General features: G+C 40.9%; 1 protein-coding gene across 6 annotated transcripts in view; it reads right to left on the minus strand.

The window, feature by feature from the left end:
- The window catches only part of DYNC2H1 (dynein cytoplasmic 2 heavy chain 1), a 631,818-nt gene that overhangs the window by 245,387 nt on the left and 369,526 nt on the right, over positions 1-16,905 (minus strand). The window contains exon 84 of one of the 6 annotated variants that reach the window (XM_075592401.1): positions 14,896-16,778. The exons of the other annotated variants lie outside the window; for them this stretch is intronic. Coding sequence (XP_075448516.1) covers positions 16,707-16,778 — 72 coding nt within the window. The 3' untranslated portion in view covers positions 14,896-16,706. Of the gene's footprint in view, positions 1-14,895; positions 16,779-16,905 lie in introns of those variants that run through there. 6 annotated transcript variants of the gene reach the window in all.

Genomic DNA, 16,905 nt, shown 5'->3' on the forward strand with positions numbered 1-16,905 from the left:
GCATATCTGCTCAATATGGTTGTGCAGCGTCAAATGGTGCCGCATTGTCAAGCCAACCACATCACATGCTGTCCGTTGCTATGGCAACAAGACACTACGTGACATCATGAGGTTATGTGGAACCACATTGTCCTGGCAACGCTGCGTCATGTGATGCCGCGCAGCAATTTTGAAAACATTTGCAGGGGGAGCATGCTGGGAGACATCGCCCACCGGGTAAGAACCGGTTAAAATTTTGAATCCCACCACTGCCTAAACCTGCACTAATATTCCCATTCTCCAGCATACCGATGCAGCCACTTGTATCCATCAGCTGCCGCAGAGCATGTACCAAGCGTACCAAGAGTTAACCATTCATGGCTCAGTGCTTGGCAAGGGGTAATGGCCCATCAGGATTAATCAGGATTAACACAGCGAGCGTCCCTGCTTCTGAATGTGTGTGTATCCTACCTGGCTGATCAGTCTGTAAGAGATGCCCATGAGAGTAGACAGAATCAGTCACTCTCCATGCGCACCTCTAACAGGTGATCGTGCAGCTTTTATTTTATTTTAAGTATTGAAGCAGGGGGTCTCTGGAGCTGAACCGCATTCATTTCAGCCTCGGGGATCCCCTGCTTCCCGAGTTACAGGTATGGGGTGCCGGTATTTCCGCCATGTTTAAATGTCCCAGCCACGTGACGCAGGAGATTTAAACAATGCAAAATTTTCAAATACCCACCCGAGAGGCCTTACCACCCACACTGGGGTCACTACTCCCTTCACCCACTCCCTCTTCTCCCAATAAACATTAAAATACAATACAAACACCAATATAACAATTGATTGCCAGTGTGGTTACTTATGCCCTCAATAGCATAAAATAACCCCAATAGCAATGAATTGGCACGCTAATACCACCCCTTTTACCCCCAACAACCGCCCCCAACCACAAAACACAGAGTAATGTAATGGGCAAAATCCCTATTATCCAGATCTGAATAATAGCACATTTGCCCATTAAAAAATAAAACATTACCCAACCAACATATACTAAATAAAAGTTGTACTAACCCCTGCCAGGATGAAAGCCATCCTCATCATCTTCAGTGGGCACCGACCGTAAAATAAAAAAAACTAACTATTAGTTATCTCCGTGCATTTTTTAAACGTTCAGGTCACGTGGGCCGTGAGGCGGGGCATTTAAACATGACGGTGATATCGGCGCCCCATACCGGGGCCTGTAACTTGGGAAGCAGGGATTCCCAGAGGCTGAAATTAAAGCAGTTCAGCTCCAGGGACCCCCTGCTTCAATACTATGTTATTAAAATAAAAGCCACGCGATCATCTGTTAGAGGCATGCAGGTAGAGTGACTGATTCTGTCTACTCTCCATTCAGAAGCAGGGACACCAGCTGTGTTCATTCTGATTGGCCATTAGTCTGCTTACTGGGACTCCGTGAGAAAACGGGATTAGAAACGTGCCAATAGCGGATTTCTTGAGGGCAGCACGACCAACCATGTGGCTACATCGGTAGTAAACAGAACAACCATCTATCTCATCACCAAAGTACGATGCCTAGGTGTGACATTGGAGTCCTTCCACTCCTCAGTTCACACTCGTGCTCCAAGACACACAATCCCTGCAAGCTCCAACCCCAGCACCCACCACACAATATAATATATATTTTTGTCAAAATGACAACAGTCCAAAGATTCCCAATGCTACATCCAATATGACATAATATATATAGTTAAATACATAACTGTTTGTCTTCTCATAATTAAGGGCTGTTTACTTAAACTCTTTGGCCAAGGCATGGCCCCTCTGCAGGTCCCAACACTATCATTAAAATGCAGTGTTAGGACCTGCAAAAATGGCTAATAAAAATCAGTAGAAAAAGTAAGAAATGTTCTTACATTTGATGCGAATATAAACCGACAGAATAATTACATTTGATGCTTTTCCACTTTTATCTTCATGTTACAGAATGTTAGTGTAAACTCTGAAAAGAATTACTAATCTTATATTGCACTGGAAGAGTAAATTTAGCATTACTGGTAAAGCTATAATAATACGCCTTAATTATAAATATACCAATGCAAGCAAACTAACTACAGTATAACAACAAAAATTATATATAATTTAACTGCCAAGAGTATGCTGAAGTACAGTACATATCCAGCTAAAAGCAGAATATACATCTCAAAGTATTTTTCATGTTAAATATTTTAAATAAATATTTAAAGAAGCAATCACACCTAGGAACACGTGCACAAAGTCCAGTAACTTGTTTAAGGGTTAGACATGGGTGACTAATGCTTTTTTTTTTTTTTAGCTAAATCTGACACCTATAAGCATTTTGAAATAATTGATGAGATATTATATAAATATGAGCTAAGACTTGGGAAGGGTTAGAATTCCTCTGGCCCTTTTCTGTGACGCCACTGTATGTTCAGCAAGCTTGCACAGCCAGAACCCCTCTCACTTTATCGTTATTGACTTTCTGATAAGCACAGGGTAGGATAGATGTAAAGAAAATAATTGATTGACCAGTACTTTCCAGTTCAAAAGGCACCAAAAAAATCAACTTCTAAGTGGGGGAAAAAGTTGTTTTTTTTGATAGGGCAAATCTGTGCTGCTTTATCAAATCAATAAAAAATTGCCATGGCACTTGGAATTCTTATGGGCCCCACGAAGCATTATCAATATTTTTATTTACATTAATATTTCCCCAACACAAAAACAACAGGATATTTTAACAACGAAATATGGGAATCACAATAAGAGATTATTTTAGAAAAGAAAAACAAATAGCAAATATGAATATACATACATACTAACCTGTTTTATAAATTCTAGAAACTACAATTATATATAAAAAGTGACAGTAACATGCAATAATTAAAATTAATTTGTGTAATTTATTTAAGCTAAAGTTTTTTTAAATTTCAAAATCAATTTTACAAATGCAGTATATAGGGTTTTTGTGTTACTTTTGTTCATCTAATCTCCCATGTAATCAGTACGTTTCTTATCTGTTGCATGCAGCACTCTGTTTATGAAAATCAAATACAAATCAAGCTGTATTATAGTACATGAAAACAGTTGAGGAAAAGCAAGTATTAACTTGTTTTACATTTAAAACAACCAAGGATAACATACAGACAATCCACACTCCACTACTTTATTCACAAATGACTCAGTTTGAATGTAAAGCTATAATGTTTTTTTTGTAACTCAAATGGTATTGAATTTTAATACAGCATACAAAAAATGTTACATTCTGTATATTCGACAATATCAACATAAAACATAAAGCAAATAACATAAAATACATAATTCCAAAATGAATAAATGGGGGGGGGGGGGGGGAAGAGTCTTCATCATCCTTTCTTCCCTTTTCTGTACTGAGTATTGCAACTCCCTCTGTCTTGCATTTGAATTATGTCTCCCGGCATGCTAATGGTTCCATCTGCCATTCAACGGAGAACGCATTTCAATATTATTAAAGCAGGATTGTATCATGGTTCACCCCTGGGATGTCTGTTTGGGCCAACCAAGGTAGCCAAACTTTTGAAATTTTGCGCCAGTGTCATTAACCAAACTTGTTAAATGTTTTCATCTGGCATACAAACCAAATTCTATATCTAATTTTAGGTATGGATAGAATTTCTTTTTGTTCAAATAATGCTGCAATCTTGCCTCTCGTTTCCATTGCAAAATGTGCAACTAATTTGCACTCGACCCTGGATAAGCCTTGCGTTGGTTTGTTTAACAGAAATAGTCACGGGTCTAATGGAATTGTGAGGCCCAACATCCTCTTTAGCCAATCTTTAATTTGCTCCCAAAGGGGCACCAACTGAGGACAAGACCACAGCATATGCAACAAGTCCGTCTGTTCTCCACATTGTCTTGGGTACAATGGTGAGTAATCTGAAAGTAATTTTGATAATTTTAGTGGGGTGAGATCCCATCTCATTAAAACCTTACTTCTGTGCCAGCCTTTATTCTAAAACTTCTCGGGTGCGTTGTGGTTCCATGTCCAGAATGCCACGCGGAATAAATGGAGCATCCCCCGTCCTCATGCTGCATTCGCACCGCCCGGCACCCGCGGTTGAACTGCGGTTGATCTGTTTAATTATAATGGTTCGGATTTAAATGGGGGCAATTCCTCGCGTATCCGCCAGGTGGCAGATATTCATTAATTGTAATGAATTCTAATGTGTGCAGTACATGTGCCGACTTGCAGGTGTTTAAAAAAATCCCACAGTGGTCCATTGTGAATTAACCTTGGTACTGAAGAAGTTACTGTATTGTGACAGGGTGAATAAACGTCACCTGCCCTATGCCTGGCAGACCTATGTTTAGGTCTGCAGTGCAGCAGTGACCAGGTTAACATTCAGCTGGGAAGCTCTGGTCAATTAGTCTGGTCCCAGCTGCCTCATCAAGGAGCTTTAAAAAACCCAGGCTGCACACACATGGAGCCTCTCTGATCCAGTGAGAGATACGGAAAGGCTGAGGGAGGATTACTGCAATAAGGTCTGTCTTGCCTATACTGTTTTTGCTATACTGTTGTTCTGGACTTTTAACAGCCCTTGTTGGGAAAGGGCAAGCCCCGCTCAGGACTTATTTTCTGTTTTGTTCTACATGCTGAAAATAAGCTGTTTTGTTTTGTGTGCCATATTTTAAAGGCTCAAATAAATAAGCCTTCACAAGAAAACCTACGTGTGGTTGCATGTACCCTGCAACATGTATCAATTTAGGTATTTCATAATAAAACTAAATGCGCCGTGTCTTTTTCACATATTTTCTCACTGCACAATCGCTGAACGGAAAGTAATGAGTACCAGTACACCGCAGAACGTGTGCAAAAGACCCGACTGTACCTATTCATATATAATTTTTTCTGCAATTAATGCCGCAGCTGATAAAATGGCCACAGGGTGAAATTTATCAATTTTTTATCTCAAATTATGACTTTTACAAATTTTTACCTGATGCTCATGGGTGGAAGCGTACAATAAGGAAAAAGTTAAGTAGCGATCCGTTTTTTTCGTATTGCCCATGCACACGTAGTTAGAGGAGGGTATTGGTGTGTGGTGCCAGATTTTTCCAGTATCTTTGATCATGGAGACTTCAAAAGGAGAAAGGTCAGATATAATGAAAATAAGATTCGTCATTCCCAGGCAAGCAATGTAATAGTGCCTGCACCGGCGCCAGCACCGGCTTACAATAACGGTCCGACCGCCAGTGAAAACCCGGTGACAGGCAACCCTTGCTATCTGTCCCCGCCAGGATACCTGCAAAACTTCCAGCCTGAGCCTGATTTCATGTACAGATACCAGCAAGCTTACATGTACCAAAAAGATTTCCAGCTTCATCAGCTGTCAACTACAGGTGTAGCAGGCCCAACTCTCCTGTTGCCTCTTTCTACACCTCCCCATCCTTCTAACTGGACTCTTCCCCTTATCTACGTTGGCCACTGCTCTTCCAAGTCTATGACCCTCTCCTGTCACTTCTAATCCCCTAGCACTAAACCTCTAGGCCGCTCCTCTCTGGAATCATGGAATCCCTTACCCTCTATATGCGGTATTTCCCCATTGTGGGAGGACAAGCACGCTCTGTTCCCTCCATCTCCTCCATTGAGGGGCACCCCATCAACGATAAGCTGTTAGGCCTGGGCCCAGGATGTAGGCCTTTTTCACTTTGCCCATATTCTCCAATAATGGGCTTGCTCCCACCCAGCCTACCCCAGCGGGCTGACCAACTGCCGTCAGACCTCTACCAAACCACCCCATATATTTCGCAAACCTCCCGTCTTACCCCGCTATATCTCCCGGTCCCCCTCCGCCCTGCATCCACTTTGAATCTAGTCTACATTCGGATCTCCTACCCCTCTAACTGCACCCCTCTTTCAACCCCCCCCCACCCCTCTGACTCCCTCATATCTAACTTCCTTTGGCTACAGGCCCATATCCTCTTTCTACCCAGGACCCTCCATGTCGGCCACCCGACATCCTGTTACCCAGTTGTTAGAGGGACCCCAACATAGTCAAGTGGATACCTCATCTTCTGCCACTATCTCCGCTGCCGGTCCTTCATGGGGTGCTCCAGCTGCGACCAGTAAACACGACCACAGGCCCCCTGAGGATGGGTCCCCTCTACCTGCCCCCACTGCTATGCCTGCTTCACTCAGCCCCCTTCCGTAGCCCACTCAGCCATCACGGACCCCCAGAGCCACCGGAGCAACCCCGCAAGAACGTGTGATTCCTCTGTGTTCTTGGATCACCACCTCGGGTCCTCTGATGCGTCCCTTCCTCAGCTGGGCCGAATCCGCTCCATCCCGATCACCTCCGCAACAGGCCTCCACTCAGGTTCCGACATCCGCAGCTCCAGGCTCTCGATCCCGAGAAGATCCTTACTGGATTCCTGGGTAAGTAAGCTTTAGTGGGACTGTATGTGAGAAATATGTGCTGTTTCTTTAAAGTTTAATACACTGGCGACACACTTTATTCGAGCTTGGCTAGTCCCACGAATTCGGGTATACCCGGGTGTATTGAGGTTTGTGACTGTTTTCTGCCCGAGTGCATTGAGGTATTTTCCAGGCAGGGATTGAAGCATTTTATTCCCGATGGCTGCAATACTGCACAGTATATATATATATATATATATATATATATATATATATATATATATATATATATATATATACTGCATTACAATTCATGAATTTATGCCATCTGGTAGACACGCGAAGCATTGCAGCCTATTAAATCCTAATCATTATCATTTAACAGATCAGCCGCCCGTCAGCCAGGCATGAACCCAGGCTGGGAAGGCAAACGCAACGGGGCTTGTCAGAGGTGAGGAGCGGTGCATTCCAGGTATCTGCCAGGTACATACTGGGTATTTGCTCGAATAAAGTGTGTCGGTGCAGTAGCTTAGAACTGAAATGTACCCATGTCTCTTTAAGCACTTAATTGATCTCAATTAGCTACCATTTCCTCTCTGGCTCGTGTTGAAGACCTCACTTCTCTCCAAGACGGCTCAGGTGAGGACGCCTCCTCGGTCTGGTGAGTAAAGTTGGTTTTTAAACCTATTTTTTCTAGGAAACTTGCTCCTTCGTCCAGATTCATGGTGAAGGTGCCACCTTTCAAAACCATCAGCCCAAAGGGAAAAGTCCACTGATACCGCACGCCATTTTCTCTTAGCAGTTTCGTGATGGGTTGTAAATTCCGGTGCCTTCCCAGCATGATGGGGGAAATATTTTGGTAAATCTGCATGGATATTCCTTCAAAAGTCATAGAGCTGGTGTTCCTAGTTATTTGGTAGCGGGAATCTTTGATTTTGAAAAAGTGGAAAAGCATGATGATGTCCCTTGGAGGATCATCCGGTTGCGATCTAGCACGTAGGGCCCTATGGCATCTGTCAAGGGGTAATTCAGCCTCAATCTTATCAGGGAAAGCTGAGGTCAGCCATTTTGATTTAAATTCTTCTATATCTGTGATAGATTCCAGTACCCCTCAGATTAATAATAATAATATTATTCCTTCTGTTCCGATTTTCAGCGTCCTCTTGCTTGTCTGCAATATCTGTGATCTGTTTTTTTAAGGTATTTGTCTGTTTTTTTCAATTTTGCAGACAGCCTTGATTGTAGCATGTAGTTTAATTTTTAGCTCATCAGTTCAGACCCCTATGTTTGTTATCTCACCTTCTCAAGTCCTGCACCTCCGCTTGGAAGAGGGATTTAAGGTCGCAGAACAGCTTATTCAGGTCAGAATAAGCCACTTCTTGTGACCATTTTTCTTTCCAGGCTTGTACTCCTCTCTGTCTCGTCGATTTCCTTTCAGAGTCAGAACCATAACTAGAGTCAGTAGCCGCGGGTCTCCCCGATAGCTCCATTTCGGCTTTTTAGAAATAGATAGTAAGATCCGGTGAAGGCCTCTTCCTCAGAGACCTTGTGGTCATCCTGGAATAATCCGGAATTGAAAATTATTTACTGGAATCGCTTTATTTTCATAGTTGTTTTCTTGCTTTACTGTAGATTGCAGAGGGTAAGCAGAGCTGTTGAACTATGCCGCCATATCCACCGCCGCCACGCATGTGCCTCCCAGCTATAATGTTTTTGATGGACAAACAATAGTTTAAATCAACCTCTATGAAAACAATCAAACAGGCTTCACTATGAGGAAGACGTATAGACATCTATATCTATATAGTCGTAAAACTCATTAAATATGATTTTGAAATAATGTCAAAAAGAACATGTAATTGTCTTTTCCTCAGTAGTCAAAAAATGTAGTTAATAACTTACTTCTACAACCACAATATATACAAAAGATAAGAAGAGCCTGCTCCAACTGGTATAGCAATTTTAATATGAATAAATATATAATAAAAATTAATCGATGGCTTAAATTAATATATCATTAAAACCACACTTGATACAAACAACATTGGATTCTCTGTAATTTGCCTTAAAGAATATATTGTTCACTCAAAAGGTTTATACATCCAGTGATTTACAAAGAACTCTGTATTCACAGCTGCATTCAATCTGAACCCCGTCAGTGTACATCTGCGTCGTCCTAAAGGCGATCGCCTGATAGGGCTCCCCAAGAGCTGCTCCCCTCAGCACAGGACCAGTGGGGCTAAGGGTTAACATTTGCTTCTACTTTGTGGAACGTCAACCCAATCCACTGGACTGTTAAGGAGCCAAGAGGACACAAAGAACTTTGTACTCACAGCTGCATTTAATCTGAACCCCTTCAGTGTACATCTGCGTTGCCCCAAAGAGTAAGGAAAATGATACGGCACCAGTGTATACACAATGTTTAATTTCTGTAATACTTTTTGTTTTTGAGCACATACCAGGAGTTGGTTGTATGTGTATCTATATGAATGGGGGATGGTGCTCAAGTACCTGATCCTATGTCAAATTGTGTCCATTCATTGAAAGGAAAAGAGCAAACTGGGTAATAAATGATGAAATGACAATCAATGTACTAAACCTAAAAAAGGGGCTCTAGAACACCCTGAAGGTGGGGGTTAGCATACAGAGACACTTCCCCCCTCCTCATTGGGTTGGCCCCAGGTATAAGTACTCACAAGTCCCCAGCAGCTCTCCCCAAAGCGTGCAGCTGTATCCAAGTCAGGAGAATCCAATGCAGTGTGTGTGCAGCGCACAGCAGGAGAAGAGAGAGAGAAGCAGGTCTGGCAAAAATATTATCTTTAATGGGAAGCCATAAAATAGAGGGTTGCAATTCTTCTACGCGTTTCGCGCAGGTTGTGCACTTTATCAAGAAGTGTCACACATGATACACAGAACATTTAAATACAGCCGACTGACGTTTTTAACGCCAAAACTATTGATGTCACTAATTATCATAAACCAATGGGCATCGCCTCCCTAACACACGCGCCGCAAGATCCGGTCGTGGGGAGAGCCCCCGCCGCATACCCAAAACAACCCACAGCCCCAGGGAGCCCACACTCACCTGTTGCTCGTGGCAATCATAGCCATGTACTGCAAGGGACTCCCCTCCGTCCCGTCGCCGCGCGCATGCGCAGACAGACGAGGCACTACCAACAACCTCCCATACTGATCAGCATGCGCACGCATGTCCACACAGCACAACCAAGTGGCAGTCTGATGAATAGAAAATGCGCACGCAGCTCCCCAGTATCAGGAGGCATAAGAAATAACAATAGCCAAAGTAAAAAACAGACAACATACAGCAATCAGCCAAAACAATACATAAAGTGAATACCTACTTAGATATCTAAAAAAATGTATTGAATGCTACAAGTACTTTCTCATAGTACAGAACTGATTTATTAAAAAAACCACATGTATGATATTGCTTGGTCTGCAGCTTTAAAAGAAGCATTTCACCCTATTATCCATTGCTTCTCTACTGACACCAGGTGCACTTGACTTCCCCTGACTTGCAAATGTAATAAACGCAAACATGCCACTCAGATTGTAAGCTCTCTTGCACAGGCATTATTTTTCCTAAGGTCTGCTTTTATCTTTGTTGCACTTATTGTATTATAATTTTCTGCATTCTATGGTCTTTCATTTTTGTAAAATGCAATGTACTGTACAGTACATATATACATTAAAAAAAAAATCTTTAGTTTACTTTAATATTTGCTACTGCCTCTCTGCCTCCTGTCACGTAAGCTTCAGTAGCTACAGGATAAGACAGGCTATCCTAGGGGCATTGACCTGCCTCAGGCTGACTCTCTGAGTGACGGAAGTGGTGGTAACTCAGGGTCTGTATACAGCCAATCATGGTACAGACATTATGCCCTCCCCTTCTGGAGTCTCAGAGAGGAAGTGCCAAAAGATAGTTCAGTTGTTGTGCACCCCTCCTAGAGAGAGGATGTGTGTGCTGCTCCTCCCGGCTGGGAGTGAGCCATGCCAGTCAGTCCCTCCTGGGCTGACTGGGCCCGAGAGATCAGAGGCCTCAAGACTACCAGAGAGCCCAGCACCATCCAGTGGCCTGGGATCCTCTGTGACCTATCTGCATCCACTGTGTAACATCTGCAGTGACTGGCACTACCCTTGCCTGAGCTCTATGGGGTAGGGGTATGGATGAAATCTGCCCTAGTGGGGGACTGACTCTGGAAATCCTGGAGCCCACTGGAGCTAGAGGCACTGACACCCTGAGTTGAACATCAAGATCATCAAAAGCCTGTCCTGTTCCCCACACCATTGCGGACCACTCAGCTCTCCTGGACCCTCACAAGTGGGCATGCACCACAAACAGCAGTAACAGCTCTCAGAGGGGGAGGGGGGGGGGGGGAAACTGTGTTACAGTTACATATGCCCATAATTATATATCTCTAACTGTCCATGAATAGCCTGTAAACTGAATGTATAACCTCTGTTCATTTAATGCAGCCATGTATTATTATAACGCTGGCTTTTCCTGTCTGACTCTTGTGTAACAAAACAATTGTTTTTAATTTCAGTTCTCAAACTGACTGTAAAATATTGTGATGTCCCCTTAAGTGGAGATGTGTTATTACTTAACAAATAAATAATGATAATATATATATATATTTTTTTTTTCTTTTAAGTTTTTACTTACATTTGACTAAATAATTCGAATTTTCATCTGCTCATCTTTAAATTACAGTCGCTTTACAGAGTATTATATGCATAGTGTATTTTATTACAATCTTTATTGAAAAGTTAATTTCTTTATAATTGCTTTTTGAACCAACACAATTCACGTTTATAATTCATATGAAATAATTATGCCTAGGTCGATGAATCAGTTCTGCTTTTTTTTTTTTCCTCTTGAAATGTGTCCTTGTATTTTGTAGCCACTCTCTTGCTTCAAGAAAGGACATCAATAAAACCAGTCTTGTACCAGCTTGTTTCATAGACCCAGGTTCAGTTGAAAAGATCAGATAGCTAGTTAGTAGTACCACACTAGAGGTGGTGTATTAATTTGTCTATATAATATAGTTTCACACGTTAAATAGATTCTGAAAACGTTACTTCAGCCCCTATGGGCATGGGAAGACCGGTCACCAGGATTCCTAGGGACAGAAGTCTACAGCTGGACCACTGAGCTGTTGAGGGGGGAGGGGTGCTTACATATCATATACCTTATCGGCTTGCCACCGGCAGAAGAAAGGGCCCTGCTGACCGTGTGTGCAACTTCTAGGTTCGGTATTTTAGAAATAAATTGATGTAAAAAATTATGTTTTAGTTGTCTCTGAATGACAGTTGTCAATCTATTGAGCTTATATAGATTGCAACACTTACCTATCTATGTCTATTACTATTCTGCCCTGCCAACTCTCAAGGGAGCAAGTTTTAACCACTCTTTTATATAAGATTAAGGAAAGTCTAATATAGTACGTGCTGAACATTTTGCACACTATTTACTACAGAGGCTCTCCGTGCACCCTCTTTCCACTATAGTCACAACTCTGCAGCAGTTAATACAGTTTAATAATTGATTCTGCATGACTATTACGTTTACAAACCTGTGACTGAAGTAACATATTGATTTTAAATACCCAATGTACTAGAGTACAGTCAACACCTCGAGGTTGGGACAAAAGTGGAAAAAGAACAAATAAAATGTAGCTTATCATTGATTCTTCAATATTCATGAAGTGCATTTACTGTAGTACCATGAGCAAATAATTTGTTTTGTGATGGTAGATGACCGCTATTTTACCTCCATTCCTTAATGTCCTGAATTTATACATTATGAAAACTGCAAGAGATTGTCATGAAAAAAAATCAGTAAAAAAAAGCACATTTTCATAAGTTAAAGGTTTTTTTTACATAAATACAGTAAGATATGAATGTCTGTTTGCATTTTGCCGCAAGGATTCACTGATTTCTAAAGAGGAGAGAATGAGTCACTTTGCTACAGGCTATTCTCAGAACTGTACTGCATAATTTCCTCGGATATACTAACACTATCTGTCACAGCTCAACATCTCTATATTACACACGATATTTTTTTTTTTTTTTTTTACAAAGCAATGTTAAAATATGTTGCTGAAGGTTAAGTATGAACAAAATAAATATCTGTGCTGCTCTTGGCATGGAAATACCACCTCATCTAATAATTTTAACAGAGACAGAATAGAGGGTACAGGTAGAAAAAGCTATATAACACTAACATTGATGAGGTTAACAGATTCCTGATTGTGAGCTTTATACATTCTTGTCTCCCAGGAGGGTGCTTCACAAATAGCTGCTTAAAAGTAACACCCGCTATTTGGAGAAAAATAACACCCGCTATTTGGAGAAAAATAATATATATATACACACACACACACACACACACACACACACACACACACACACACACACACACACACACACACACACACACACACACACACACACACACACACACACACACACACACACACACACACATATATACATATACACATATACATATATACACATTATATATACATATACATATATACACATTATATATATTATCACGGAGACAGTCAGCACACTGATGTAGAGCATAAGGCAGATGCTAGTCCCATAGAAGAACACACAGCATAGTTACCAGTCCAAGGACCAGTTAAAGGAGACAGCATACAGCAGGGAGTAATCCAAAAGCAATTGTATTGAAAACAAACAGTTACACGAAAGCCAACGTTTCGGTCCCACAGGGAGACCTTCCTCAGGGCCATGCATATATATAGCAAATAAAAAGACCCCTTGTGAGCACATTCACGTCTTAGGTAGGTCTGCAACCCTGCCATTCACCATTATCCCCAGCATACAGTGCTTCCACTGCAGCAAGGGATTCTGGGAAATGACATGCAAATGAGCCCACGTGTCACCTTTTGTCTGAAAAACCATTGTTACATGGAGCCCATATAAGCTAATGCTCGCTGTTAACACAGCTTTAAAAGCACAGCATGGGAATCAGGTGCAAAGCCAGAGAAACCATGCAGACATGTTTTAACCTTAATGGGTATCATTTGTGTGAAGTTGGTTTTAGTGCTGGCTTAGCATTTTCAAGACTGTAGGGTTTACCATCACGTTTTAAGTTATGGTGGGTGAATATGTCTGTGAATGGTTTCTCTGGCTTTGCATCTGATTCCCATGCTGTGCTTTTAAAGCTGTGTTAACAGCGAGCATAAACAACAATTGCTTGGACAATATTTTAGTTTTTATACTTGTAGGAGGGATCCCCCTTTTTACCTCCCGGGGGAAAAGATCAGACCTGTTGCTCAGGAGAAGCAGCAACGTTGCGTCGGCCATGTTGTGGTTGGCACAGCCACTCAGCCTATTGCATTGTGTGGCAGCCATCTTGGGGTTGGCGCCGCCGGAAGGAGAGGTTCTAAGAAGCAGGAGTTTCTCCGAGGGACAGAGGACGGGTAGTGGCAGTTTATCCGGAGCCTGCAGAAGTGAGGTAGTGTCCTGGGATCTGGCAAGCTCCTGGACTAGGCCAAATACATACCCCTCTAGGCCCCAGGCAGTCCCCTCACTGTAGTGGAGTGTGCAGGGCCGGCCATATCATTAGGGATCTCCCTGTAGCGAGTGATCGCAGTGGAGCAAGATCCAAGCAGCAGAGGAGTTCTTCAGCAGCAGTAGCCTCGTGCAGCTTCCAGGTGTGAGGCACTGCTGTTTGAGACTTCGCTCCGTGGGACCCCTTCGCTGACCGCAGCTTGTCTGGAGTACTCTCTGGTTAGGCCGCAACCAGGAAGGTACCTGTGCACCAATGCAAGTGGAACGGTAGCACTGCCCTCAAACACACATTGGGAAGGGTTGTTTACGGAACACCAGGGTATAGGTGCGCAAGCACAAAAATAGGAACAAAAAGACACAGCACTACATCCCAATAGGATAGATCAAAAAAGGAGAGCGTTCCTAAAGTGGGGAAAAAACTAATTTATTAGTATCATGGAAAAAAACAGCATACACAGGCAGGAGGCCCACACCTACACGTTTCAAGCGTTGGCTCTTTATCAAGGTGGATAAGAGATATGCTTACCTAAATGCATTTATACCTAATGTGAGCGCCGACGATACCAATCCACTTCCGGGTTAGCCAAAATGGCGCGGGACGCATGATGTCAGCGTGTTATCGCGATAATGAAAACTTTATTGCACTGTGTGCAAAAGCAACACAGTGACTTATTTTGACTTCTCAGAGTCCCACCTCCAAATATGAGTATCCGGATAGGCAGGGGAGTGTAATGTCAGCAACTTACAATAACAACAACTTTATTAACAAACGTTCTTGACAAATATATTACCTGAAAGAATGCATCTCGAAAATGTTAAAAACAAAAAACAACAACAACTTTAATCAATATATATAATAAAATTATAAATAAAAAATAAAGGAGAATATAACAAAAGGCATGAATGAAATCAAATGCACCATATTGTATAATCAAAAAACTCTTACTAATTCATATAATAAAACAAAGAAAAAAAAACAAAAAAACAATGAAGTTTTAACAAATGTGTATGACGCAAGCACACTAGGTATCATTGGGACTAGCTATTTCCCATAGGGAAAGGGTGTTACATACTTTATATTTGTTATACTGTTGGAAATTATTTGTAATGCTTTTCTGTTGGAGAGTTTTTATAAATATCAATGGCACAAAATGTTCTTGTAATTATATAATTCAGATGAAAGTTTTCACATAGATTTCCCAATCTACACGCACTACTACAGAAAAGAGCATTTTTTACACAAGCAGTACTACAGGTATAGTATATTTCATGGTGAAATCTTAAAGGTAGAATTAGATAACATAAGACCATGGAACCAATGTATTTTATATGTTCATATTTGTGTATTAATCACTGTGATCAAGCATTGCATAAGCTTTTCTACAATACCTAAACTTAGCCTTATTCACATCCAGAACCTGAAAAGGCACTTTTGCAGGGTCTGAATGGGTGTAACGTCACAGTTGTTAAAGGGAGGAGAGGGGAATAAAGCTATATTAGCTCATGCTTAACTTTAAACACCTATTTCAGGGTATGGATCAGATTAATGCCAAAAAATACTGTACTTAACATGACAATATTGGGAGAGAACACTTGGTGAAATATTACACAGTAGGTTGTACAGTAGCCGTGGGTGTCTGCAGTTGCACCGTTTTCCTCTCTGTTTGCATAAAATAAATGGTTGGAAGGGGCATGCATTTCTGAGCCAAGAAAAGAAATTAAAATTCATACATATAATTTCAAAATTGACGCAAGATAAATATTTGTAAACCGTTGAATAGCTTTACAAAATTACATTGACAAAATGATTGAGATGCCAATATAATAGAGTTGGGAGGCAACCATTTTTCATATATGTCATTTTGAGCCTTGAAGGCTCAAATGCATTAAGTCAGATGTATTACTAATGGAATGTTGTCCAACCATCATGGCATACTAAGGACTGGAGATAGGAAAAAGTTCTCCAATCTTTGGAACACACACACACGTTTTGTATGGCTCCTTAGTAATACTGTATGATACCGTACATTTAGTAACTTTTGATTTTAAGAATTTACATTCCACATGGGCCTGAAGATTAATTTTCAACATCTACTGTATAAATATATACTGTATACAGTACGGTACAGTATATCTTTATAACAAATTCATTATTTAAATCCACATATATACTATACATTCATTAAAAGATCTGTCAGAGGGTCTTTGGTAATAGTTTTTTTAGATCATGTTGATTCAAAGCAAGCAATCAGTAAATGGATAATTCAAATTGATGAGCTAGAACAAATATATTGCAATTGAGCAGAACAATGCAAATGGCTAAATGGATTATCACTTTAAACACAAAATGGGAAAAAAGTTACATTATTTATTAAAACCCCAAGCACTTACATTTCGGAATCTCAGTATATAGAAAATGCCTAATTATAATTATTACCAAACAATTAAAGTAATCATCCTATGTAATTTATAAAGTGTTAAAAAAGTAGCTCTTAAGGTTTAAATTCTTCTATATCTGCTCCTAAAGCAGAACTTGCATTGAGTAAACCTTTGTTTCTTCTCATCCCCAAAAGAACGAATGTTTATATAAATGATTTCATATCTAACATTAAGGCATATTAGATCTACATAGGTTCTACCTAGTTTAGTTGCAGACAGCTAAACTCACCACATTTAAAAAAAAAAAAGACAATAGATCTTGTAAACCTTCTTTGACATTAAACCCTCAAAACCCATGACAGCAAAATCAAGAAGTTCGCCATCTACCAATGGCAGTACAGCTATAGTCGCTTGCATCTAAAACGGACTTGCTACCTTCCTGGTTATGATAAAGACAAAAAAAGAAGTGCGCTCAGGACTGTGACAAAGTGATAAGTATTAAATATACCAATAAAGTGAATATCACAATGTGATGTAATAAAACAATATTGAAAGTGCTGTGTTTA

This window comes from Ascaphus truei, chromosome 3, assembly GCF_040206685.1.
Source record: "Ascaphus truei isolate aAscTru1 chromosome 3, aAscTru1.hap1, whole genome shotgun sequence".
Taxonomy (NCBI): domain Eukaryota; kingdom Metazoa; phylum Chordata; class Amphibia; order Anura; family Ascaphidae; genus Ascaphus; species Ascaphus truei.